Source organism: Somniosus microcephalus, unplaced genomic scaffold (assembly GCF_052327205.1).
Source record: "Somniosus microcephalus isolate GS21.2 unplaced genomic scaffold, FLI_Smic_1.0 scaffold131, whole genome shotgun sequence".
Taxonomy (NCBI): Eukaryota; Metazoa; Chordata; class Chondrichthyes; order Squaliformes; family Somniosidae; genus Somniosus; species Somniosus microcephalus.
Genome location: NW_028225318.1, coordinates 496,346 through 523,557, shown reverse-complemented (window position 1 = coordinate 523,557; position 27,212 = coordinate 496,346). Strand labels below are relative to the sequence as shown.

The 27,212-nt window shown below is 49.8% G+C and overlaps 1 protein-coding gene across 1 annotated transcript; it reads left to right on the top strand.

Moving 5' to 3' along the window:
* Positions 1-18,757: 18,757 nt before the first annotated feature.
* LOC147082725 (putative G protein-coupled receptor 139) lies at positions 18,758-22,848 on the top strand (the record flags this gene model as incomplete). The annotated part of the gene is made up of 2 exons (XM_085980354.1): positions 18,758-19,715; positions 22,556-22,848. Coding segments are annotated over 2 exons (1,251 nt in total), but the record flags the coding sequence as incomplete, so codon positions are not given.
* Between the last annotated feature and the right edge of the window lie 4,364 nt (positions 22,849-27,212).

Genomic DNA, 27,212 nt, shown 5'->3' with positions numbered 1-27,212 from the left:
CCTGATCGTTAAATAACCTGGTATGTTTAATTCCCAGGCATTGTCACCCTGCAGCCATGTTTCTGTAATGGCCACAAGATCATACCCATATGTAATTATTTGTGCCATTAATTCGTCTATTTTGTTACGAATGCTACGTGCATTCAGATAGAGAAATTTCAAAGATGTTTTGTGACACTTAGTTCCTGCTATTGCCCTTTTTATTACTTTACCTTTAACTCCATACCTTCTGCCCCTTCCTGACACGCTCTGGTTTTTAATTTCCCCACTGCTACCTCTGTCTATTACCTTCTCTGTTGTCATTTTTATTATTTGCTCTCTAGGAACCTCCCCCCACTAGTTAGTTTAAAGCCCTCTCTACAGCCCTAGTTATATGATCCACCAGCACTCTAGTCCCAGCACTGGCCAAGTGAAGCCCATCCCAATGGAACAGCTCCCTCCTGCCCCAGTACTGGTGCCAGTGTCCCAGGAAACAAAACCTATTTCTCCCACACCAGTCTTTGAGCCACGCATTTAACTCTCTAATTCTTGTTTGTCCTAGCCAAATTCGCTCGTGGCTCAGGTAATAATCCAGATATTACCCTTGTGGTTCAGCTTTTTAATTTGGCCCCTAGCTGCTCAAACTCCCTCAGCAGAACCTCCTTCCTTGTCCTATCTATGTCGTTGGTACCAACATGGACCACGACAACTGGATCCTCCCCCTCCCACTCCAAGTTTCTCTCCAGTCCAGAGGAGATGTCCTTAACCCTGGCACCGGGCAGGCAACACAGCCTTGGGACTCTCGCTCTCGGCTACAAAGAACTCTATCTATCCCCCTAACGATACTAACCCTACCACTACAACATTTCTTTTAACTCCCCCCACTTGAATGGCCCCCTGCTCCACGTTGCTGTGGCCAGGTTGCTCATCCTCCCTGCAGTCCCTGCTCCTGTCCCCACAGGGAGTAAGAGCCTCAAATCTGTTGGACAAGTGCAAGGGCTGCGGCTCCTCCAACACTACCTCCTGGATCCCCGTACCTGCCTCACTTCTAGTCACACCATCCTGACCCTGGCCACGGACTACATCTGGATTAATTAATCTAATTGGTGTGACTACCTCATGATACACAGAGTCCAGGTAACTCTCCCCCTCCCTGATGTGCCTCAGTGTTTGAAGCTCGGTCTCCAGCTCTTCAACACGGAGCCGGAGTTCCTCGAGCAGCCAACACTTACTGCAAATGTGATCACCGTGAGCATCAATGGTGTTCACCAGCTCCCACATATTGCAGGGAGTAGGCAGAGGAATAGCTCCCTGAAGAGGAAGCATTCTGGCTCGGACCGGAGAAGCATGAGCATCTGGCTCATAAGCTCGGATGGCTTGGAGTCCCTGAGGCTGGACATAGCGAGCAGCCAGCGGGTGCGCTCCGACTTCATGAGCCAGAAGACCTGCAGCAACCGCGCCTTTAAGGTGTCATACTTGCGATCAGTAGACAGACTATCGAGTAGGCTGACGACCCGCAAGGCTGTGGTGCTGTCGAGGGTAGAGACCACATAATAATAACGGGTCTGATCCGCAACGATGTCCCTGATGGTGAACTGGGCTTCAGCCTGGATGAACCACGCAGCTGGTTGTTGCTCCCAGAACTGCGGTAGCTTCAAGGTAATGGCGTTCGTTTCCATGTTGATTATCTCCTGCGAAAACCATTCGCAAAAGTCGGGGTCACCAATGTAGTAATGTCTAGTTCCTATCCAAAGACTGAGGTCCACTCAGGCGCTCAAACAAAATGAAGTTTAATGGAAACTAACAGGTTTAAACAAGTAACTGCAGGAGAACATCGAGTGCAGTGTATTCAGTTCGGAGGCTCCATGAGGACTGCTGGCTGGTGGGGGATCACGTGATGTACGGTGTGACGTCACCGCGTTTACCCGCGCTGTTAAAGTAATCACGCTCTGTACAAGTAAACAGTATAAACAAAGATACAGACTCAGGCTGTAGCTAACATGTTGTTAAAGGGAATTATATACAAACGATCTGAGTCCTTTAGTGGCTCCGCCACACTGGAGAAATTATGGGACTGAGAGCCGATTAGTCCCCAGGGCATGATAATCTGCATCCCAGCGTACTAAAAGAAGTAACCATGGAAATAATGGATACATTGGTTGTCATCTTCCAAAATTCTATAGATTATGGAACAGCTCCTGCAGATTGGAGGGTGGCAAATGTAACCCCACTATTGAGAAAAGGAGGGTGAGAAAACAGGGAACTACAGACCGGTTAGCCTAACATCAGTAGTATGGAAAATGCTAGAGTCTATTATGAAGGATGTGCTAACAGGACGCTTAGAAAATATCAGCGGGACTAGACAAAGTCAACATGGATTTGGGGAAGGGAAATCGTGTTTGGCAAAACTACTGGAGTTTTTGAGGATGTAACTGGTAGAATAGATAAGGGAGAGTAAGTGGATGTGGTGTATTTGGATTTTCAGAAGGCCTTTGACAAATTCCCACATAAGAGGTTAGTGTGCAAAATTAAAGCACATGGGATTGGGGGTAATATACTAGCATGGATTCAAAATTGGTTAACAGACAGGAAACAGAGAGTAGGAATAAATGCGTCTTTTCAGGGTGGCAGGCGGTGATTAGTGGGGTACCGCAGGGATCAATGCGTGGGCCCCAGCTATTCACAATATATATCAATGATTTGGATGAGGGAACCAAATGTAATATGAGGAGAGATTGTGTCAACTAGGCCTCTATTCACTCGAGTTTAGAAGAATGAGAGAATATTTCATTGAAACATATAAAATTCTGACAGAGCTAGACAGACTGGATGGAGGGAGGATGTTTCACCTGGCTGTGTCATCTAGAACGACGGGTCCTCGTCTCAGGATACGGGGTAGGACATACAGGACTGAGATGAGGAGAGAGTTCTTTAGTCAGAGGGTGGTGAACCTGTGGAATTCTCTAGCACAAAAGGCTGTGGAGGCCAAGTCACTGAATATATTTAAGAAGGAGATAGATGCATTTCTAGACACAAAAGGCATCAGCGGTATGGGGAGAGAGCGGGAATATGGTATTGAGATAGAGGATCAGGCATGACCGTGTTGAATGGCGTAGCAGGCTGGAAGGGCCGAATGGTCTAATTGTGCTCCTATTTTTCTAAAATATTTACTAGAATGGTTCCATGGATTAAATAAATAAGTTACGTGAAGAGACTAGAGTAACTGGGATTGGTCTCCTTGGAGTAGAGAAGACCAGGAGGAGTTTTGATACAGGTGTTCAAAATTATGAATGACTTTGACAGACTAAAAAAGGAGAAACTGTTTCCAGTGACTGAAGGGTCGCTAACCAGAGGACACAGATTTAATGTAATTGGCAATGGAACCAGAGATGGCAGGAGGAACAATAATTTGTTTAGCGAGTAAGTATGATCTGGAATGCATTGCCTGAAATGGTAGTGGAAGTAGATTCAATAGAAACTTTCAAATAGAATTTGGATAAATACTTGAAAGGAGAACATTCAGAGAGCTACATGGAAAGAGCAGGCGGTTGGGACCGATTGGATAGCACTTTCATCGGCACGATGGGCCGAATAGCCAGCTGCTGTGCTGTATCAATCTACGATTCTATGATTCGTAACAAGTACAAAAATGATTAATGCCCAGAAGTGTTCCATTGCAGAAGTAACCTTTCTCCCACAAATGGGGGATTGTGTGTAACTGGGCCAGTTTGTGAGGCACAGTGTAAGAATATGAGCTTTTGAAGGTATTTTGAGGGATTAGGCATGGCAAGAGTTAAATGTCCCTAGGCTTTTCTCTGACAAGCTTCTTTCTGCAGAAATCATACTGCCTCTGATTCCTGCTGACTGAAGGTTCTGGGTGCGTCACAAGTTCCCTCTTTTATTATCTAAATACAAATGTTATTTGTTTTAAATTCACTTTGGAGATATGGGCGCCGCTGGCAAGGCCGGCATTTATTGTCCATCCCTAGTTGCCGTTGAGAAGGTGGTGGCGAGCTGCCTACTTGAACTGCTGCAGTCCGTGTGGTGAAGGTACTCCTACAGTGCTGTTAGGGTGGGAGTTCCAGGATTTTTCTATAAAGGCAAGGGAAAAGGACAGGGTAGGCTCAGAGCTTTCTGAGTTTTATCTCATTGGTTCCACATCTGTGGGAATGTGAAAATTAGTGAGCCATGGAATCATAATCAACTCTAAATCCCTTGTTACTAATTTTCAGGATTAAGCTTTGCTAGACCGTAGTTTAATATTAAAAGTGCCAGTTTATAGTTTTTATTAAGTTCGTATAGTTTTATTAATATAGCCTTCTTTCTCTTCTGTGAGGATTAGCAGAAATCATGTGAAAAATGAGACTCTAATTGGAAGCCCTTGTCATCAAGGTTGCGTCATCAACATGGAAACCAAGAACAGAAAGATCTTGTGCTAAGGAGATTACGGGGGTCCAAAGCCTGTGGTGGGAGGCAGAGCTTCCCGGGTTCTTGATTGGGTAGAATGCAGGGTTAAGGAAAATACATGATTAGATGGATCTTTCTGTAGTTCAGGTTCTGGGGGTATATCCCAGTGGGTTTGTGTCATTCTCAGACTAGACGGGCCAGGAAGGGCACTGATCCAGACAGGTGCAGATGCTCCTGTGAGTAGAAGGAACCAGGATTGGGCCACGCCTACTACCCAAAGGACAATGACGAGCAATATAATTCTGTATCGTTCTTTGTAAACTGCTGCTCCAATACTGGGTGTATTAAGTTTCACTTATGCTTAAATAAAGAAGGAAAGAAAGACTTGCATTTATATAGTGCCTTGCACGACTATGGGACGTCCCAAAGCGCTTTACGGCCAATGAAGTACTTTTTTGAAGTGTAGTCACTGTTGAAATGTGGGAAAACCATAACTGTTAACAATATGGAGCCACCTTCGAACCATTGAACAGACAGTCTAAAGGGGCTTCCATTTTCTCTTTGAACAGTTGCTACATGCTGATATCAAGTATTCTACATTTCCTTTCCGCAGAAGTTTAAAGGAAAAACACCAGAAAATTGCAATGTGACTCCAGTGTTCAGCTCACATTGTAGCTATTCGGCGTTTTCATTTAGAACTCGGTGGCGTCCAGTTTTGTCCATTCTACTGCAACAGAAATCAGAGTCAAATCCGGTGCATTCATCTGTTTGTCCAATGACTATAACTAACACCAATGGTGATGTCACCTAACTTGTTTGTGCAATGATTGTAACTAACACTTATGGTGATGTCATCTAATTGTGTCTCGGAGGGTTCACATCAGGTATAATAAGGGATCCTTTAAATGTCGAACAGAGCGTGTGTGGGATCCGGAATAGACATTGCTGCTTCTCACAGAAAATGCACGCCCCACCCAGAGGCCTAGTATATGCCATTTACTACACTGTCCTTGCAGCTATCGCTGTGCCAGGTAAAGTATTGCAGTAAGTTATTGATTGTAAAAAGCGTTAGTTATCTGGATCGTCTCAGTAACTTGTTATTGGCCACACTTTGTGCAATGTGTTCCCCCCGGAGTCGTCTGTACAGTGGGATTGGCTCGACCGATGTTACACATAGAAGGACTGTAGTTCAGTGCGACAGTTGATTGCAATTACCTTCAAGTGTTTATGCCGGTTGTTTACTTTCATGTATGATAGCAAAATACTGCGGATGCTGGAAACCCGAAATAACAACAGAAAATGCTGGAAAAACTCAGCAGGCCAGGCAACATCCGTGGAGACAAAATAGAGTCAACGTTTCGGGTCAAACTCGTTGTCAAGACTGGAAAGGCACAGGAAATGAAATAGATTGAAAGGCCAGGCTGGGAGAGAACAAAAGAGAAGTGAAGAGACGTTAAGAGGTATTCAAAATGAGACGAGATGGTGATAGGACTAGTGGAGACAAAAGACGGCTCTAGATTAGGTGTGAAATGACCTGGCAGAATGAGAGACAGCTGCCATGTGGGAGAGAGAAAAAAAAGGGTGGGAAAGGGCCATAACAAAGGTGGGGATAAAAAATAAGTAAAAATGTAATGGGGGCCGAGGTTATGATCTGAAGTTGTTGAACTCTATATTGAGTCTGGAAGGCTGAAAAGTGCCTTATCGGAAGATGAGGTGCTGTTCCTCGAGTTTACACTGTGCTTCCGTGGAACAATGCAAGAGCCCAAGTACAGTGAGGTCTGAGTGGGAATGAGGCAGTGAATTAAAATGACAGGTGACCGGAAGCTCGGGGTCACCCTTACAGACTGAACAGAGGTGTCCCGCAAAGCAGTCACCCAATCTGCGTTTGGTCTCCCCAATGTAGAGGAGACCACATCGTGAGCAGCGAACACAGCATACTAGAATGCAAGAAGTACAAGTAAATCGCTGTTTCACCTGGAAGGGGTGTTTGGGGCCCTGGACAGTGGGAAGGGGTGAGGTATAAGGGCAGGTGTTGCATCTCCTGCGCTTGCACGGGAAGATGCTGAATGAAGGGTAAGGGGTGCTGGGGGTGATAGAGGAGTGGACTAGGGTGTCTCGGAGGGAACGGTCCCTATGGAATGCTGAAAGGGGAGGGGAGGGTGATGCGCTATCAATTACTCATAAAAGACTGAGAGTTAGAAGAGTAACTAAAGGCTTTTATTAACAACAGAATGGAGGTCTGCCTCGAGTGGTCGACCGGTCCAGGATACAAAGGCTGGGGAGCAGTCACCTTTATACTAGGACCTGTGGGAGGAGTCAGCCGAGGCATGTCCAGGCATGTACACAGTGGAATACAAACAGGACAAACAGGAATACAAACAGTGGTTTACCACATTCACCCCTTGTTTAAAATTGAGTCCGGCGGGGTGAAGTGTATTAAAAGTTAGTGTATTGGAGTCTCTCCGGAGGTCTTGTCTGCCGTTGTGATCGGCGTGGCGACGGCAGGGGTAGTGAAGCTTCCGGCGTCGAGTCCAGCGTAGGCTGTGGCACAGGCGTGTCGTCCTCATAGATGTCGAGCGGGTCGCGGGGCCCAGGCCTGCTGTCTGCTGGGGCTGGATATCGGAACGTGGGGGGGGGTGGTAGTGGGTAGTGGGTTACTGTGGTCCCCGAGGGTGCAAGGTCTCTTATGGAGACTGTGTCCTCCCGCCCGTCCGGGTATGCGATGTAAGCATACTGGGGGTTGGCGTGGAGGAGGTCGACCCTCTCGACCAGGGGGTCCGTTTTATGGGTCCTCACGTGTCTTCTCAGTAGGACCGTCCCTGGGGACGTCAGCCATGGCGGTAGCGATGTCCCTGATGTGGACTTCCTTGGGAAGACAAACATTTTCTCATGAGGGGTGGCGTTAGTGGCAGTGCAGAGCAGTGACCGAATAGAGTGGAGCGCATCGGGGAGCACATCCTGCCAGCGGGAGGTTGGAAGGCCCCTAGGGCTAGATTTTCAGTATAGGCAGTTTTGGGGCGCTAGCTTTAGCGCCCGCCCGAAGTTAGCGCCCGCCCCAAAGTAGCGCCCCGTTGCCGGGAATTCAGTGGCTTCGCCCTAAGAGGTTGGTGGAGCGCTAAAAGAGGCGTTCCACTACTCTCTTTAGGCGCTAAGCCGGCGGTCCAGAGGGATAGCGCCCAGGCGGGGCGCAGCACGGGTGCGGTCATTTTTGCACTGACAGCAGACCCCGTGGTGCCGACCAGCTCTTAAAGGGGGAAGGGACGAATTGGTCTGCTGCCACGCCCTGCACACTGCAGCCTTGCAAAGAGGCCTCAACACTACTGCTCAGCCCCAGGGAGTCATGGCAACGCCAGAGAAGGCCCGTCAGCGTGCACTGCGCTTCTCAGAGGGTGATCTGGACATAATGGTCACAGCTCTGGAGGTGAGGCGCAAGATCTTGTTTCCAGAGAGTGGGAGGAATCCAACCCACCACGACTACACCAAAGCCTGGAAGCAGATCGCCCAGAGGGTGACGCTCACCGGCGAGGCCCCCAGGACCCACAAACAATGCCGTAAGAAATACAACGATCTGACCAGGATTGTGAGGGTGAGTAGCCTTTCCAGTCTCCTCCTCATTCTTGCATGTACACCTGACATGATGGGCAAAGGGACCTGAAAGTCCTTTTGGCCAGCCCTCAGCCAGCAGCATTGGGACAGTCATGAGCATCAAATGGCCATTCGGCACTCTACACTTTGGCCAAGCTATTCCACCATGGGAGGCAGTGGACAGTACATCAGGGCTTCACTCTGTCCAAGCTATTCCACCATGGGAGGCAGTGGACAGTACATCAGGGCTTCACTCTGTCCAAGCTATTCCACCATGGGAGGCAGTGCACACTACATCAGGGCTTCACTCTGTCCAAGCTATTCCACCATGGGAGGCAGTGCACACTACAGCAGGGCTTCACTCTGTCCAAGCTATTCCACCATGGGAGGCAGTGCACACTACATCAGGGCTTCACTGCGCACTTACAGCCCGTCCTTTCTCTTGCAGGCTAAAGTAGCGTTTAATCGCCAGGCCCATGCCAGGGGTGGCCGCGCCAAGCTGCAGAAGCTCACTCGGCTGGAGGAGCGCGTGTGTGTGCTCATGGGAGCCCGTGTGATCGTCCCCACAGCGTGCGGTGTATCCGACCCTCCACTGCCCGGCAATGGTAAGGACCTCGCCTTTTGGCCCTCTCGCGTCGCACTGGCCCATCCGAGCTACCTCCTTTGCCACTGTCCCACCAATGCGCTGAATCCCACCAGTCCTAACTCCCTCGCTGACGCCGTCTCCTCACTCTGAAGCTACTCTTGTGCATTCCTGCTTTCAGCTGGTGACGACCAGGACCCTGAGGCTGCCAGTGACAGCACCTCCAACCAGGAGGAGGAGGAGGAGCAAGCCGGACCTTCGGGGGAACAGTCACGTCCCGCAGGAGAGGAGGAAATGCTTGACACCTCCTCACTGGACGAGTGCCTGGAGGAACTGTCGCAGGGCAATGCAGCTTCTGGGACCAGTGGCGTCCAGCCACCCAGCAGCCGTGCGCGTGGCCCGCGGCCTTCCACCCAAAGGGGGGAAGGATCAGAGGGGAGTGCTGCTGCTCGGCACACTCACCGTCACCAACGCGGCAAGGGTCCCCTAGTTCGGCCCCCTCCTCCCCAGCGGGAGAGTCGCGACTCCAGTCCGGACACCTTCACTTCGGAGGAGGTGCGGAAGCTCGATCAGATGGCCGACGACTCGGACCGGCGCCACACGGAGCTCATGAGCGTGGTGGGGCGCATGCCTGAGGCCATCGAGTCGCTGGCGACCAGTGTGCGCGAGTTCGGGGCAGCAACTGCCGCGACTGGCCGCATGCTAACTGATGCCGTCAAGACCCTGGCGGATGTGATGCGCGCGCACACCAGGACCACAGGGCCACTCACTGCTGCCACACGCGCTGTCTCAGGCAGGCATCGCCAGGGCAGGCGCCGCGCTGGACCATCCCAGCAAGCCGCCCCTCGGCTGATTGCTGCGGATCCTGCAGTGCGGGCCCGGCCGAGTGCCACCGCGCCACAGCACCAGCCAGCGCATCCCAGACGCCAGCTGGCCCACATTGCGCCATCCGTCGCCGCCATTCCCCCTCTGGGGCGTCAAGGGCAAGCGGCTGCAGCTGATGGTGGCCAGGCTCAGGTGCGCCACTCAGGAGACGGCCCCTCGAGGCCCAAACGCCGTGTAGGCCGCCCCCCAGCGGCATCTGGCGGAAGGGCATCTGAGCCTCAGGCGCCTTCCCCCAGCCTCGCAGCAGCCACTGGGCAGAGCTTGCGAAGGAGCAGCAGGCAGGGCAGGGGAGGCAAAATGCTGGCCAAGGTCTCGCCCTCGCGGGTCACTCAGTAGAGGGTGTGGCCAGCTTTCCTTTAATATGGCGGTGGCCATCTTTATTTTGCCCATGGTTGTGCTTTTGGAGGGCTTTTTTTTTGCGTTAGGCCGACGTTGAGGCCCGGTTTCAATAAAGGTGGAGTGGCTCCTCCCCAGTTTGTGGGAGTGAGTCGTTTGTTGGGCTTTTTGTGGGGCCCGTTTATTGTTTTTGGGGATTCATGTGGGAAGGGCTTTTCATTTTTGTGTAATAAAAAATTATCTTTATTCATGCAGTCTCCATGGTTGTTCTTCTTAGTGTTTGTTGGCTTCGCCGGCTGAGGGCTTGCGGAGCGGCTGCATTCATCTTCCCTCATGGCCACTGGCCATTCCCTGACAGGGGGCTTAGAAGTACCATGTAATAAGGTGGCGTCGTGCGGCCCTTGGCCCTGGTCGCTCCCTCCTGGGAACGTACTCCTGCTCCTCCTCCTCCTCCTCCTCCTCCTCCTCATGCTCCTCCTGCTCCTCCTCCTGAGGTGCTGGTCCAACGTCAGGTGGCAGTGCCTGAGTCCTGCGGATAGCCAGGTTGTGTAGCATGCAGCAAACCACCACAAATTGGGAGACCCGGTCCGGCGAATACTGGAGAGCTCCTCCGGAGCGATCAAGGCAGCGGAACCGCTGCTTGAGGACCCCAATAGTTAGCTCGATGATGTTGCGGGTGGTTTGATGGCTCTCGTTGTAGGCCTCTTCAGCAGCGGTCCTGGGCGCGCGGAGCGGGGTCATCAGCCAGGTGCACAAAGGATAGCCTTTGTCCCCGAGTAGCCATCCTCTTGGGGGAGGCTGTGCCTGGAACATGTCATGCACAGTACTCTGCCGCAGGATAAAGGCATCGTGGCTGCTGCCTGGGAAGCTGGCACTGACTGCCATGATGCGCTGCTTGTGGTCACAGACCAGCTGCACATTCAGAGAATGGTAGCCCTTCCTGTTGCAATACTGCTCGCCATGCTCCAGAGGGGCCCGCAAAGCCACATGCGTACAGTCAATGGCGCCCTGCACCAAGGGGAATTCCCCGAGTCTGGAAAATCCCAATGCGCGCTGATGCTGGCTCTCCTGGGCCATGGGGAAGGAGATGAATTGGCTTCTCCTTCTGAACAGTGCTTCGGTCACCTGGCGGATGCAGCGATGCGCGCCGTACTGGGAGATGTTTGCTATGTCCCCAGCAGCGTATTGGAAGGAGCCGGTGGCATAGAAGTTCAATGCCACCGTCACCTTCACTTCCACTGACAGAGACGTCCTGCACCTGAGCTTTGGCCGCAGATCTCGGCGAAGCAGGTGGCAGATCTCTGCAATCACCCCCTTTCGGAATCGGAGCCTTTTAACACATCGCGCGGCACTCATGTTTAGGTAGGAGCGCTGCTGGCGGTATAGCCTGACTGGGTAAGGCCTACGTGGCCGACGCCTGTAGCCCCCTCTGCCTCTAGCCAGGGCTGCCCCTCTCACAATGCGTCTGCGAGCCCTACGGACATGGAGCTGCAGCTCCGCATTGGCACCCCATGCAACCCCCATCAAATCCTGGCAAACACTCTAATTTCCAAATGGCCACTTGCAGCGCTGTTGCCTGAGTCCAAAAATACCTGGCTCTTGCTGCTTGAAACCAGTTAGCTATCCTCCTTGTTGTGTCTCCAGAAATGCGTTGCACAAGACTGTTTTCTGAAAAAAGGATGGCCTTTATACTGGAGAGGACGTTCCCTTTAATTAGCGCCCCCCGGGGCCCGCGCTGGTTGTGTTGCGTTCCTTTTTCCAAACGCTCCGGCCGCCCACCGCACAATGGGGCGGTCCGACTGAAGTTTGCAATCGGGGCGGCCAAAGGGCGTTGCACGAGGATGTGACGTCATTTTCTGCGCGCGCATCCGGGCGGGCGCTAAACTTTGCACCGGCGCTAATGGGCAACTTAATTTGGGGCGGGGCGCAAACTGCTCTGCGCCCGGGCGCTACACGCATAGCGCCCGGAAATCACTTCTCTTAAGGCGCTAACTGCTGGCGCAAGCAACTGAAAATCTAGCCCCTAGACTTTAAGGCTAGCAGGACGGCCTTCCAAACTGTCGCATTTTCTCTTTCCACCTGTCCGTTCCCCCGGGGGTTGTAACTGGTGGTCCTGCTTGTGGCAATACCCCTAGTTGGCAGGTACTGACGGAGTTCATCGCTCATAAACGATGAGCCCCGGTCGCTATGGATATAGCTGGGGAAGCCAAACAGGGTGAAGAGGTTGTTCAGACATTTAATGACCGTGGCACTGGTCATGTCCGGGCAGGGGAAGGCGAACGGGAAACGGGAGTACTCATCAATAATATTGAGGAAGTACACATTGCGGTCGGAGGAGGGGAGAGGCCCTTTAAAATCAACGCTCAGGCGCTCGAAGGGGCGAGTGGCTTTTATCAGGTGGGCCCTGTCTGGTCTATAAAAGTGTGGTTTGCACTCAGCGCAGACTTGGCAGTTCCTGGTCATGGTCCTGACCTCCTCAATAGAGTAAGGCAGGTTGCGGGCCTTGATGAGGTGGAAGAACCTGGTGACCCCCGGGTGGCAGAGGTCATTGCGGAGGACCCGTAGTCTATTGATTGCGCGCTGGCGCAGGTGCCATGCGATAGCGCATCCGGGGGTTCATTTAGCTTCCCGGGCCGGTACAAGATCTCGTAGTTGTAGGTGGAAAGTTCGATTCTCCACCTCAAGATCTTGTCATTTTTGATTTTGCCCCTCTGCTTGTTGTTAAACATAAAAGCAACTGAACGCTGGTCAGTGAGCAGGTAAATCGTTTTCCGGCCAGGTAGTGCCTCCAATGACGCACAGCCTCCACAATCGCCTGGGCCTCCTCCTCAACAGCAGAGTGTCTGGTCTCCGGGCCTTGGAGGGTTCGTGAAAAGAAGGCCACGGGTCTCCCTGCCTGATTGAGGGTAGCGGCCAGGGCAAAGTCGGACGCGTCGCTTTCCACCTGGAAGGGGATGGATTCGTCCACTGCGTGCATGGTGGCTTTGGCAATGTCCTCCTTGATACAGTGGAAGGCTAAGCGGGCCTCTGCATCAAGGGAAAAGAGGTGGACTTGATCAGCGGACGGGCCTTGTCCGCATAGTAGGGGAACCACTGGGCGTAATAGGAGAAAAACCCTAGGCACCTCTTCAGGGCCTTGAGACAGTGGGGCAGTGGAAGTTCCATAAGGGGACGCATCCGGTCGGGGTCGGGGCCGATGACTCCGTGTTCCACAACACAGCCAAGGATGGCGAGGCGGTTTGTGCGGAATATGCACTTCTCCTTGTTATATGTCAGGTTTGGGAGTTGGGCGGTGCGGAGGAATTTTTCGAGGTTTGCGTCATGGTCCTGCAAGTCACGGCCGCAGATGGTCACATTGTCCAGATATGGGAAAGTGGCCTGCAACGCATTTTGATCTACCATCCGGTCCATCTCCCTTTGGAAGATGGAGACCCCGTTGGTGATGCCAAAGGGAACCCTAAGGAAGTGATAGAGGCGGCCGTTTGCCTCAAAGGCAGTGTACTGGCGGTCCTCAGGGCGGATGGGGAGCTGGTGGTACGCTGATTTCAGGTCAATGGTCGAGAAGACGCGGTACTGCGCGATCTGGTTGACCATATCAGCTATACGGGGGAGTGGGTAGGCGTCCAGCAGGGTGTAGCGATTTATTGTCTGGCTGTAGTCGATGACCAGGCGCTGCTTCTCGCTGGTCTTAACGACCACAACCTGGGCTCGCCAGGGGCTGGTGCTGCCCTCAATAATCCCTTCTTTCAGGAGCCGCTCCACTTCGGTTTTAATGAAAACCCTGTCCCCGGCACTGTATCGCCTGCTCTTTGTGGCAATGGGCTTACAGTCGGGGGTGAGGTTAGCAAACAGTGGTGGGGGGGTGACTCTGAGTGTGGAGAGGTTGCACCTGGTGCACGGCGGGCAATTTGGAAGCTGCTGGCTGCGGACTGTGAGTGGGGGTAGGGGTCCACCGTACGCCATCGTAACACTTTTAAGGTGGCACTGAATATCTAACCCCAGCAGGACGGCAGCGCAGAGGTCAGGCAGGACCAGAAGTTTAAAATGATCGTACACGGTCCCGTCTACTACGAGTGTCACCACGCAGTAGCCGCCGATGTCCGCCGACTGGGACTCGGAGGCCATAGAAATCCGCTGTTGCGCAGGCAGGACTGGGAGAGAGCAACGCCGCACCATGTCAGGGTGGATGAAGCTCTCCGTGCTCCCAGAGTCAAAAAGGCAGATTGTATCGTGACCATTTACCTTAATGTCCATTGTGGAACTGGCCAGTTGGTGCGGTCTCGCTTGGTCCAGTGTAACGGATGCCAGCGTAGGGGTCGGTGTGTCGCTGCGGGTATCAGATGAGGCGGTGTCGGGGGCCTGCTGCGTCCCGGCTGTCGTCCAAGATGGCGGCGTCCATGATCCCCATGTGGCTGGAGGCGTCCAAAATGGCTGCTGTACCGGTGTTTCGCACACGGCCGGGGAGGTCCAAAATGGTGGCCCGCATGGCCCACACGCGGCGCTGCTGGGGTTCGGGGTGGCTTTGGCCCTGCAGATGCTAGCGTAGTGTCCCTTCTTCCCGCAGCCAGAGCAGATCGTGTTTTTCGCCGGGCAGCGCGCTCTGGGGTGTTTTGCCTGGCCACAGAAGTAGCATTTCTGGCCTTGGGGCACTGCTGTCTGGCCTTGGGACACTGCTGCGGTAGTTGGGTCGTTGTTGGGGTGTGGCTGGGGTGGCACGGCGCTATGAGGCGGTCCTACCGTGTCCCAGGCTGTCATTCCCCGCGGCGTCCACGGTGCAGAGGAGTAGGCATCCATGCCCTGGTAGGCTGCATCCAACGATAGTGCGAGTTCAGAGGCCTTGTTGACGTCGAGGTTACTCTGCTCCAACAGTCGCTGTCGTGTGTAATTGGATCTGTGGCCCGCTACAAAAGCGTCCCGGATAAGTTCCTCTGTGTACACGGCGGCCTTTACATCCTTACAACCACAGGCCCGGCCAAGCACGGACAGTGCCTGAAGGTATTCCACGGTCGATTCCCCAGGTTGTTGTTTACGACTCCCCAGGAGGTGCCTGGCGTACACTTCGTTCACTGGGCGCGTGTACTGGTCCTTGAGGAGCTTGATAGCATCCGCGTACGAGGTCGCGTCTTGGATGACCGAGTACACTCGGTGGTTCACTTTGGAGGTCAGGACATCCAGTTTGTCCTCGTCCGATTTGCTTGCTTCGGAGGCGGTCAGGAATTTTTCGAAACACTTAAGCCAGTGAGTAAACTTGGTGGATGAGTCCGCCTCCCGTTGATCTAAGTCCAGGCATGCTGGTGTGAGGATCTTCTCCATTATAAAAATGCTGTTAATAAAATTGATGCGCTATCAATTACTCATAAAAGACTGAGAGTTAGAAGAGTAACTAAAGGCTTTTATTAACAACAGAATGGAGGTCTGCCTCGAGTGGTCGACCAGTCCAGGATACAAAGGCTGGGGAGCAGTCACCTTTATACTCGGACCTGTGGGAGGAGTCAGCCGAGGCATGTCCAGGCATGTACACAGTGGAATACAAACAGGACAAACAGGAATACAAACAGTGGTTTACCACAGAGGGGAAGATGCATTTGGTGATGGGATCACATTGGAGGTGGCGGAAATGGCGTAGGATGATCCGTTGAATGTGGAGGCTGGTGGTGTGAAAGGTGAGGACAAGGGGAACTCTGTCATGGTTCCAGGAGGAAGGGGCAGGGGTGAGGGCAGATGTGCGGGAGATAGAATGGACATGGTTGAGGGCCGTGTCAACCACGGTAGAGGGGAATCCTTGGTTGAGGAAAAAGGAAGATATGTCGGAAGCACTGGTGTGGAAGGTGGCATCGTCAGAGCAGATGCGGCTGAGATGGAGAAACTGGGAGAATGGAATTGAGTCCTTACAGGAGGCGGGGTGGGAGGAAGTGTAGTCCAGGTAGCTGTGGGAGTCAGTGGGCTTGTAGCGAATGTTGGTCAATAAGCTATCCCCAGAGATGGAGATGGAGAAGTCGAGGGAGGGAAGGGAAGAGTCGTAGATGGACCATGTGAAGGTGAGGGAAGGCTGGAAATTGGTGGCAAAGTGAATGAAATTGTCTAGTTCAGGGCGAGAGCAGGAAATGGCACTGATACAGTCATCAATGTGCTGGAAAAAGAGGTGCGGGAGGGGACCCGTGTAGGACTGGAACAAAGAGTGTTCCACATATCCCACGAAAAGGCAGGCATAGCTGGGACCCATTCGGGTACCCATAGCAACACCTTTGATTTGGTGAAATGAGTTGATTCAAAGGAGAAGTTGTTCAATGTGAGAACAAGTTCAGCCAGGCGGAGGAGGGTAGTGGTGGATGGGGACTGTTCAAGCCTCTATTCAAGGGAGAAGCGGAGCGCCCTCAGGCTGTACTGATGGTGGATGGAGGTGTAGAGGGATTGTATGTCCATGGTGAAAAGGAGCGGGTTGGGGCCAGGAAACTGGAAACTGTTAAAGTGGCAGAGTGCGTCCGAAGAGATGCGGATGTAGGTGGGAAGAGACTGGACACGGGGAGAATAGATAGAGTCGAGATAGGATGAGATAAGTTCGGTGGGGCAAGAACAGGCTGAAACGATGGGTCTACCAGGGCAGTCCTGTTTGTGGATCTTGGGAAGGAGGTAGGAGCGGGCTGTGCAGGGTTGGGGAACTATGAGGTTGGTGGCCACGGGGGGAAGATCTCCAGAGGAGTTGAGGTCAGTGACTGCCTTGGAAACGGTGGCTTGATGTTTGCTAGTGGGGTCATGGTCCAGGCAGAGGTAGGAGGAGGTGTTGGAGAGTTGGCGATCAGTCTCCATACAGTAGAGGTCGATTCGCCAAACAACAACAGCACCACTCTTGTCAGCAGTTTTAATGACAATGTCAGGGTTGGATCTAAGAGAATGGAGTGCTGCAAGTTCAGAGGGAGGTAGGTTGGCGTGAGTGAGGGGAGCAGAGAAATGGAGGCGGCTGATGTCACGATGGCAGTTAGCGATGAAAAGATCTAGAGAGGGTAAGAGGGTACTTTCATGGTTGTACTCGGCCTGTGTAGTGGTGCAGAGTGAAATAAGCCGACCCGAACACCCACCTCGAAATAACACTTCGAAATGTGTCTCCATTTTCTCCAACCTCCAAGCTGTGAGGAGCGGGCGAACTATCCACCAGCTCCCGCCTTGCTCCCGTTTAACTGTTTCTGGACGATTGTGGATAGATGGAGACAATTTAACTACAAAAATATCTTTGTGTTTTTAAACTGAATTACATGTACCTATAACAATTGCGTTGAAATCAAGTCGAATAATATTTCACCTCCCTCAGTTCCAGGGATCTAAGCTCTGTTCCCACCTTCTCTCATCCCCTGGCCCGACTCCGAGCAATCGGTTGCAGCTGGGTGTGACTGGGAAACGTGATTGCTTTAAATGACAATTTTTATTGCACATCATATCACTGCAGTGCACAAGCAGGCTAGATACCAACAGCACACTGAGAAACCGTGTTCATACATTTTTATCACGTTATTCATATTTTATTTCAGTGGTATTATCACATTACTGTAATTGATGAATCTGTCTGATTTATCTTCCCTTTTCTCCTGCGGATTGGCTCAAGCTGGGGTGCGGTTGTGAGGGCGCTCTCAGCCCCCAGGTGCCTTGGCGTTCTATATATTCAAGTTATTTACAGTGTAATTCTTCAGTCGCTGTGGAAGATCCGCAGTCATGTCTTTAATTTGTACATCGGGTGTGAGACAAACATCGAATTCCAACAGGTGTACTATTGTACAAATTGCAGAAACGCTGCCTATCTGTTCAAAGCCAACCCCACGACTGAACTGAAGAGCCCCAGATCATATGGGCGGATGATGAGTACAGCGAAAGTGGTCTTCCGACCGTCTCAGAACTGAACACCCTGTGAGAAAACAAAGGGGCATCAATTGAGAGGCATGGCTGCAGCAACTAAATTAAATTAATTAACTCGCGTTAATTTTCTGCAATTCAAATTGGTCCGCATAGATATACAAATAATTGATGACTGCTTTCAAGAACTACATGCATTTATATAGCCACTTTCACGACCTCGGGACGTCAAAACGCGTTTTACAGCCAATGAAGTACTTTTGAAGTGTGGTCACTGTTGTAATGTAGGAAACGCGGCAGCCAATTTACACACAGCAAGCTCCCACAAACAGCAATGTGATAACGACCAGGTAATCTGTTTTAGTGATGTTGGACTGGACTGGTTGAGCGGAATTGCCTGTTTCTGTGCCGTATATCCTATGTGATTGAGGAATAAATATTGGCCAGGATACCCGGGATAATTCCCCTGCTTTTCTTCGATATAGTGCCATGGGATCTTATAAGTCCACCTGAGAGATCAGACGGGGCCTCGGTTAAACGTCTCATCCGATGAATGTAATGAATATGTGAATCATTGACTGTTGATTAATAATGATAGGTGAACCATTTGTTGACAAATGCAGCATTAATCAATCCAACATATCAATCAATTGCTGAGATGATTTAATGATTTACTTTACGCTGATTGGCTTCAACGAATCGACTTATTGAAGGTAAGCTAAAGGTCAACAATTCGAAACCTTCAAATAAGTGACTAGTTTATTAATAAACCTTATTCCGGGAACACGTTAATCCCGGGCTTCTGTTCCATTTTATAACCCCGACCATTGGTTCGATCCTTCACTGGACTTCCACACGCGCTGCTCCTGACATCTTTCCTAAAAACGCTGCTCTGTCCCTCCTCAGGCAGGTACGGGTTATTTTAATTATCATTGCACAGTCCACTCTTTTAATCCATTTGAAACGTATAAAATTGTTTGACTGGATTTGTTCCCTTATGGATCCCCATTATAAATGAAAATTATTAACTTTCATTCACCCGAACTGGCGGTCTGTCCCACTTCTACTTTGGATTATTACACTGTTTTCGTCGCTTCAGCTAACAAAGCTGCTATTTTTGCATAATTCCGGTCAACCTAACACTTCTTTGGAGCTTACTCTAATTCTTCATCTCTCTCTAACCTTGCAGTCAATTTAGTGGCGATTGTGATCCTGTCCCGAGGAAGGTGCGGTCTCTCCAGATGTATCACTCGGTACCTGGTGTCCATGGCGGTGACGGATCTCCTGGTCATTCTCACTGCTGTGATATTAAACCGGATTCCGGGTATTTATTTTCCTGGTAGTTTCTTGTCCATCACCCCGGTGTGCAGTCTCAACATTGCGTTAATACATGCATCCAGAGACAGTTCGGTCTGGTTAACGGTCGCGTTCACCTTCGATCGATTTGTGGCCATTTGTTGCCAGGAGTTGAAAACAAATTATTGCACCGAGAAAACGGCGGCTGTAGTTATAGGAACAATCTGTGCGCTGGGATGTCTGAAAAGCGTCCCATGGTACTTTATACACGAGCCCATGTACATAAGTAACAATGTCCCGTGGTATTGCAGATTGAAGAAAATCCATTATACCTCACCCGTATGGAGAGCGTTTGACTGGTTCGACCGTATTTTGACCCCATGTGCCCCGTTCCTTCTGATTTTGCTGCTCAATGCTCTGACCGTCAGATACATTCTAGTGGCCAGTGGAGCCCGCAGGAGACTCCGGGCCCACAGCAATGGAGAGAATCAGAGTGACCCAGAGATGGAGAGCCGGAGAAAGTCCATCGTTTTACTCTTCGCCATCTCGGGCACTTTCATCCTGTTGTGGATGACGTTTGTTGTACAGTTCTTTTATGAGCGATTTACAAATGATTATATAATCAAAGGCTTCAGTGACCCCAGATTTATTCTACAAGAAAGCGGAAATATGCTTCAGCTGTTGAGTTCTTGCACCAACACCTTTATTTATGCAGTGACTCAGTGTAAATTCAGAATGGAGTTAAAGAACGCGGTCACATATCCACTGAATGTATCTCACAGAATCTCACAGAAACCCCACAGTGAAGATAGAGGCCATTTCGGCCCATCGAGCCTGCACCGACACATATCCCACCCAATCCCCGTAACCCCTACACCAACACATATCCCACCCTATCCCCGTAACCCCACGTATTTAATCCCCCTAACACTAAGGGTCAATTTATCATAGCCAATCAACCTAACCTGCACATCTTTGGACTGTGGGAGGAAACCGGAGCACCCGGAGGAAACCCACGCAAACACAGGGAGAATGTGCAAACTCCACACAGACAGTCACCCGAGGCAGGAATGTACTCGGTGAATTAATAAAATAATGAAGGTATAAACCACAGGATTAATTGTGCATTGTGAGAATTGTCCATGGAGTGCTTCAGAGTTTGGAAAACAATGTTATTGAGATAAGGTGAATACAATAAATCTGTACGTTTGTGGGCTGGCATCAGATAAAATAAGACCATAAGAATATAAGAAACAGGAGCAGAAGTAGGCCAATCGGCCCCTGGAGCCTGCTCCGCCATTCAATAAGAACATGGCTGATCCAATCTTCCTACTCTCCCCCCATACCCCTTGACTTCCTTGTAGTTCAAAAGTCTGTCAGTCTCCGCCTTGAATATATTCAATGACTCCGCTTCCACAGCTCTCTGGGGTAGAGAATTCCAAAGATTCACAACCCTCTGAGAGAAGAAATTCCTCCTAATCTCCGTCTTAAATGGGCGACCCCTTATTCTGATGCTGTGCCTCCTAGCTCTAGATACCCCCACTAGGGGAAACATCCTCTCAGCGTCCAGCCTGTCCATGCCCCACAGAATCTTATGTTTCAATAAGATCACTTCTCATTCTTCTAACCTCCAATGAGTATAGACCCAACCTGCACAATCTTCTGTCATACATCAACCCCTTCATCCCAGGAATCAACCTAGTGAACCTTCTCTGCATTTCTTCCAATGCAAGTATATCCTTCCTTAGTTATGGAGACCAGTACTCCAGGTGTGGTCTCACCAGCGCCCTTTAAAGTTGCATCAAAACTTCCCTACTTTTATACTCCAACCCCTTGCAATAAATGCCAACATTCCATTAGCCTTCCGAATTACTTGCTGTACCTGCAAGGTAACTTTCTGTGTTTCATATACTAGGACCCCCAGATCCCTTTGTACTGCATCATTTAGTAGTCTCACTCCGTTTAAATAATAATTTGCTTTTTCATTATTCCTTCCAAAGTGGATAAACTCACATTTCCCCACATTATACTCCATCTGCCAAATGTTTGCCCATTCATATAACCTATCTATAACCCTTTGCAGACTTTTTGTGTCCTCCTCACAACTTGCTAACCCACCTATCTTTGTATCATCAGCAAATTTGGCTACAGTACCCTCGGTCCCTTCATCCAAGTCATTAATATAGATTGTAAATAGTTGAGGCCCCAGCACTGATCGCTGTTGCACCCCACTAGTTACTGATTGCCAACCAGAAGATGACCCATTTATCCCGACTCTCTGTTTTCTGTTAATTAGCCAATCCCCTATCCATGCCAATATATTACCATTAACCCGGTGTGCTCTTATCTTGTGCAGTAACCTTTTATGTGGCACCTTATCGAATGCCTTCTGGAAATCCAAATACACTACATCAACTGGTTCCCCTTTATCCATCCTGTTTGTTACATCCTCAAAGAACTCTAGAAAATTTGTCAGACACGATTTCCCTTTCATAAAACCATGTTGCCTCTGCTTGATTGACTTATGATTTTCTAAATGTACTGCTATTACCTCCTTAAAATGGATTCCAGCATTTTCCCAATGACAGATGGTAGGCTAACTAGCCTATAGTTTCCTGCTTCTGTATCCCTCCTTTCTTGAATAGTGGCGTAACATTTCCGGTTTTCCAATCTGCTGGGGCCTCTCCAGAAGCCAGGGAATTTTCGTAGATTATAACAAACGCATCCACTATCTCTGCAGCGATCTCTGCAGCCACTTATTTTAAGTCCCTGGGATGCAGGCCATCTGGTCCAGGGGACTTGTCGGGCTTTAGCCCCATTAGTTTGCTTTTTCTCATTACTTATTACTTTTTTTTCCAGTGATAGACATTGTTTTAGGTTCCTTCCTCCCTAAAGCACCTTGATTATCTATTATTATTGGGAACTTTTTAGTGCCTTCTATCGTGAAGACCGATACAAAATAATTGCTTAGAGACTCTGCCATTCCTCTATTTCCCATTAGAATAGGCATGAAAGCTGCTACATTGTTGTAATGTGAGACAGAGAAGGGAACCTCCCACTCGACCTGGTCTGGCCTACATGTACTCCAGTCCTACATTAACAAATGACTCTTCGTGTCGGCATGACCAATAGGGATGAATAGTAATTGCAGATTTGGCAGTTTCACCCTAACACCAAGTACAAATTTGTCAAAAAATGTATACGTATAAAATATTACCCAGCAATAAATTAGTGTAAATATGAGACTCACAAGCTGGCATAGAGGCGTAGTCGTGGGCAACAAACCCACCGTTGATTGGGGCTGCTGATCTGACTGTACCAGAGACAAAAACAATCCCAATTTAGTGTCTTGTAACCATACAGAACCAATGACACAAACATCCCAATTTACTGACATCAGTAACTGCACTTCCAAAAGCACTTCATTGTCTGTAAAGCGCTGTGGGACGTCCGGTGATGCGCTAATTAAGTGCAAGTCTTTCTTTCTTACAGTTAATTTCGTGGCGATTGTGATCCTGCCCCGAGGTAAGTCCGGTCTCTCCAGATGTATCACTCGATACCTGGTGTCCATGGCGGTGACGGAACTCCTGGTCATTATCACTGCTTTGATATTAAACCGGATTCCTATTATTTATTTTCCAGGTAGCTTCCTGTCCATTACTCCCGGATGCAGTCTCAGCATTACTTTAATTCATGCATCAAGAGACAGTTCTGTCTTGTTAACGGTCGCTTTCACCTTCGATCAATTTGTGGCCATTTGTTGCCAGAAGTTGAAAACAGAATATTGCACCGAGGAAACCACGGCTGTTATTATAGGAACGATTCGTGCACTGGCATGTTCTAAAAGCGTTCCCTGGTATTTTCTGCACGAGCGCATCTACATAATTAATAATGACCCGTGGTATTACAGACAGAAGGATATCCGTTATACGTGACTTGCATGGACCGCATTTGAATGGTCTGATCGTCATTTAACACCATAGGGTCAATTTTAATTCAGGTGCGGGGAATTGGTGGTTTCCCCTAATTTAGTGATTCCATCACGATTGCAAATGGGTCTGTGAGATTGATACAAATTTACCACAATTGGCCAATTGATTTCCAGCGTGTGGGAAGCCTTGGCAATTCAATATTTCCAGTCAAAAAGTCGCAGAACTTGACGTCATTATTGCTGCTGCTCTTAAGGTCCACAGCAAGCCTTGCTTCTTCTGCAAGCTTCCAACCTTCAACATTAACATAGGTAACATAGAATTTAGGAGCAGGAGTAGGCCATTCGGCCCCTCAAGCCTGCTCCGCCATTCAATGTGATCATGGCTGATCCAAATTCAGTACCCGGTCCCTGCTTTCTCCCCATACCCCTTGATCCCTTTAGCCTTAAGAAATATATCCAACTCCTTCTTGAATATATTTAATGAATTGGCCTCTACTGCCTTCTGTGGTAGAGAATTCCACAGGTTCACCACACTCTGGGTGAAGAAATTCCTCCTCATTTCTGTCCTAAATGGCATACCGTTTACCCTTAGACTGTGACCCCTGGTTCTGGACTCCCCGACCATCAGGAGCATCCTTCCTGCATCTAGTCTGTCCAGTCCTGTCAGAATTTTATAAGTTTAATTGAGATCCCCTCTCATTCTTCTAAACTACAGCGAGTACAAGCCCAATCGACCCAATTTCTCCTCATACGTCATACCTGCCATCCCAGTTATCAGCCTGGTGAATCTTCGCTGAACTTGTTCCATGGCAAGAACATCCTACCTCAGGTAAGGCGACCAAAACTGCACACAATACCCAAGATGTGGTCTCACCAAGGCCCTGTACAACAGCAGCAAGACATCCTTGTTCCTGTACTCAAAGCCTCTCGCTACGAAGGCCAAAATAACATTTGCCTTCCTAACCGCCTGCTGCACCTGCATGCTTACCTTCAGCGACTGGTGCACAAGGATACCCAGGTCTCGTTGCACTTCCCCTTCTCCCAATCTATTCCCATTCAGATAATAATCTATCTTCCTGTTTTTGCCACCAAAGTTTATAACCTCACATTTATCCACGTTATATTGCATCTGCCATGCTTCTGCCCAACCACCCAACCTGCCCAATTCATACTGGAGTTTCTCGGTATCCTCCTCACAACACACACGCCCACCCAGCTATGTGTCGTCTGCAAATTTGGAGATATTACATCTAGTTCCATCATCCAGATCATTAATATAGATTGTGAATAGCTTGGGTCCAAGGTCCAATCCCTGCGGTACTCCACTAGTCACTGCCTGCCACTCGGAAAAAGTCCCGTTTATTCCAACTCTTTGCTTTCTGTCTGCCAACCAGTTCTCTATCCAAGTCAATACCTTGCCCCCAATCCCATGTGCCTTAACTTTACATGCTAACCTCTTATGCGGGACCTTATCGAAAGCCTTCTGAAAGTCCAAATATACCACATCCACTGGTTCTCCCTTATCTATTTTACCAGTTACATCCTCAAAAATTTCCAGTAGATTAGTCAAGCACGATTTACCTTTTGTAAATCCATGTTGACTTTGTCCGATCCTGTCACTGTTTTCCAAGTGCTCAGCTATTACATCCTTTATAATGTAAGAAATCACACAACACCAGGTTATAGTCCAACAGCTTTATTTGAAATCACAAGCTTTCGGAGCGCTGCTCCTTTTCAGGTGAAGAAGGAGCAGCGCTCCGAAAGCTTGTGATTTCAAATAAAGCTGTTGGACTATAACCTGGTGTTGTGTGATTTCTTACATTCGCCCGCCCCAGTCCAACTCCGGCATCTCCACACCATCCTTTATAATGGACTCTATAGCTTTTTCCCCACTACCGATGTCCGGCTTACCAGTCTGTAATTCCCCATTTTCTCCCTACCACCTTTTTTGAATAGTGGGGTAACATTAGCTACCCTCCAATCCATGGGTACTGTTCCAGATTCCATCGAATGTTGGAATATGATCAGCAATGCATCTACTATTTCTAGGGCCACTTCCTTAAGTACCCTAGGATGTAGATTATCAGGCCCTGGGGATTTATCGACCTTCAGTCCCATCAATTTCCTTAACACCATTTCCTTACAAATACTGATTTCTTTCAGTTCCTCCCCTTCATCAGACCCTATGTTCCCCGACATCTCTGGGAGGTTATTTGTGTCCTCCTTTGTGAGGACAGAACCAAAATGTATATTTAATTGTTCTGCCATTAAGATGGCACAGGAGCCGGCAGGAGGAACCGCCAGCGGGAGGGCCAGATCTGTGCCCAAGTTTGATGAGGCTTCACTACAGGCATTATTGGATGGTGCTAGGACCCACAGGGAGGTCCTCTTCCCTTCTTCAGGGAGGAAGTGGCCTCCCTGCCAGACCAAGGCTGTGTGGCTAGAGGTGGCAAACCAAATCAACTGCTTGGGGCTCACACAAAGAATGTGGTTGCAGTGCAGGAAAAGATTCCATGACTTTCTTTGCACTGGAAATATAAGTACTGTCTGATGTTTCCACCACTCTCAATCTGATCCCCATTACCTTTCCTCACCAGCACTCAGCTTTTGCAATCTCTTCCTGCACATCCCACTAGACACTCACATTCATGCAACCTTACCCATTCCCTCTCTCTCTATGCTCACACTCACAGAACTATGCCACCATGCAGCCCTCACACTCCCTCTCACTCTGATGCTTTGAACACAACTGACAGCATACAGGGAGGGCCCTTGGTATTGCAACCTCACTCCATCTTTGTCTCCTTCTAAGTATCCATGCTATGCAATCACTGCACTCACTCCTTCATTCTCACTCAACCTCCACTTGTCTCCCTCATTGCAGGAAAAGAGAGCACAGAACAGGAGAGAGCGAGCCAGGACAGAAGGAGGGCCGCCCTCATTAGCCCAGCTCACCCCCTGGGAGGAAGGCGTTCTGGAGATTGCCGGGGCTGACCGAGATATGGACATTTGGGAAGGATAGGCAGGAGCATCCCCGCAAGCTGGTGACAGAATAGTTTTCCATCACTCTCATTGGCATTGCAAGAGTCGCTGATAATGATTCTGAAGCTACATCATATGGACTTATGATCATTTGCAAAATGCAATGTGCATGTAACCTTGGCATCACATCTCTAACTTTTTCCTTGACTCCCCCACAGGACCATAGAGAGCCCCGTCCCCACTGTGCAGGAGGAAGAGCCTGAGCAGCCAGACTCCTCAGAGGAATCTGCAACCTCTGAGGGCGCACCGTCAGCAGGAATAAGCGCACCCAGCACCAGCACAGACACTCACACCTCGGTGGGACCTTCGGGACATAGAGTAGAGTTGTCAACTGGTGTATCACAGCTCACAAGTGAGCATCAGCAGATTGTGGAGACAGGGACAGCAGTGGAGATTCCTCGTCGGAGGGCGCAGGACTCTGCCAGCTCGGCTCAGCTGCATGTGGACCCTCTGCCTCTGGATCCATCTGTAAGAGCAGAGGTGATGGAACTCCATGCACAGATGCAGGAGTATCTGGCAGGTTTTGTCTCCGGGGTCGTTGCGAGTGTGGAGTGAATGGAGGAGTCCAAATGAACAGGAGCAGAGCCTTTGTGGAGTCAGTGGCGCATGAATGCATCAACACAGAGAGGATGGCTACCTACGTGGAAATGATTGCTGGTGTGGTGAGGCTGGGTACGGTAGAGGAGAGGAGGGCTCATGGAGGAGGTTAGTCGCCAGGGTATGGAAAACATGGTGAGTGTTCAGAATAGAATGATATCTCTTGAGGAGCGATGGGAATCTATTGAACAGAGAAACTGTAGTGTATGTGCCTTTAAGAGCCCCAGGTGTGCTGTAATGCTGGTAATGGCCACTGGGGCTATATAAGCCTGTATATTGTGTATATCCGTTAGAACCCCCCCAAAACTTTGCTTAGTAAACACCTATGAACCAACTCCTGTCTTCAGTGTCTTTATCAACACACGGACACTACAGTGGCGACGAAGTGGAAACGGACTTACCTGCAATTTGGCAGCACCTCAAGGACATCGATTCCTCGGGCGTCCAGAAGACTTAAGAAAGTGAGAGAAGCTGTGGTTTCACCAGCGGGCCAAGCTGGTGTCAGGTACTGCGCTAACCCTTCCTGGGTGTCAGGCTGGGGCTCCAGCGGCTGGCTCTGCAGCTGAGACAGGCAGCGAAATCGGAGGCAAGCAATAACGGACTGGGAGGGAGCACTCGGGAGACGGCCGGCGTGGCAAGCAGGTCAACGTTCAGACCTGGAGAGAAAGTCCCGCAGGAACGAGACTCCAACTGTAAATAAATTTTAAAAAAAAGAACGGGCACCGCGGG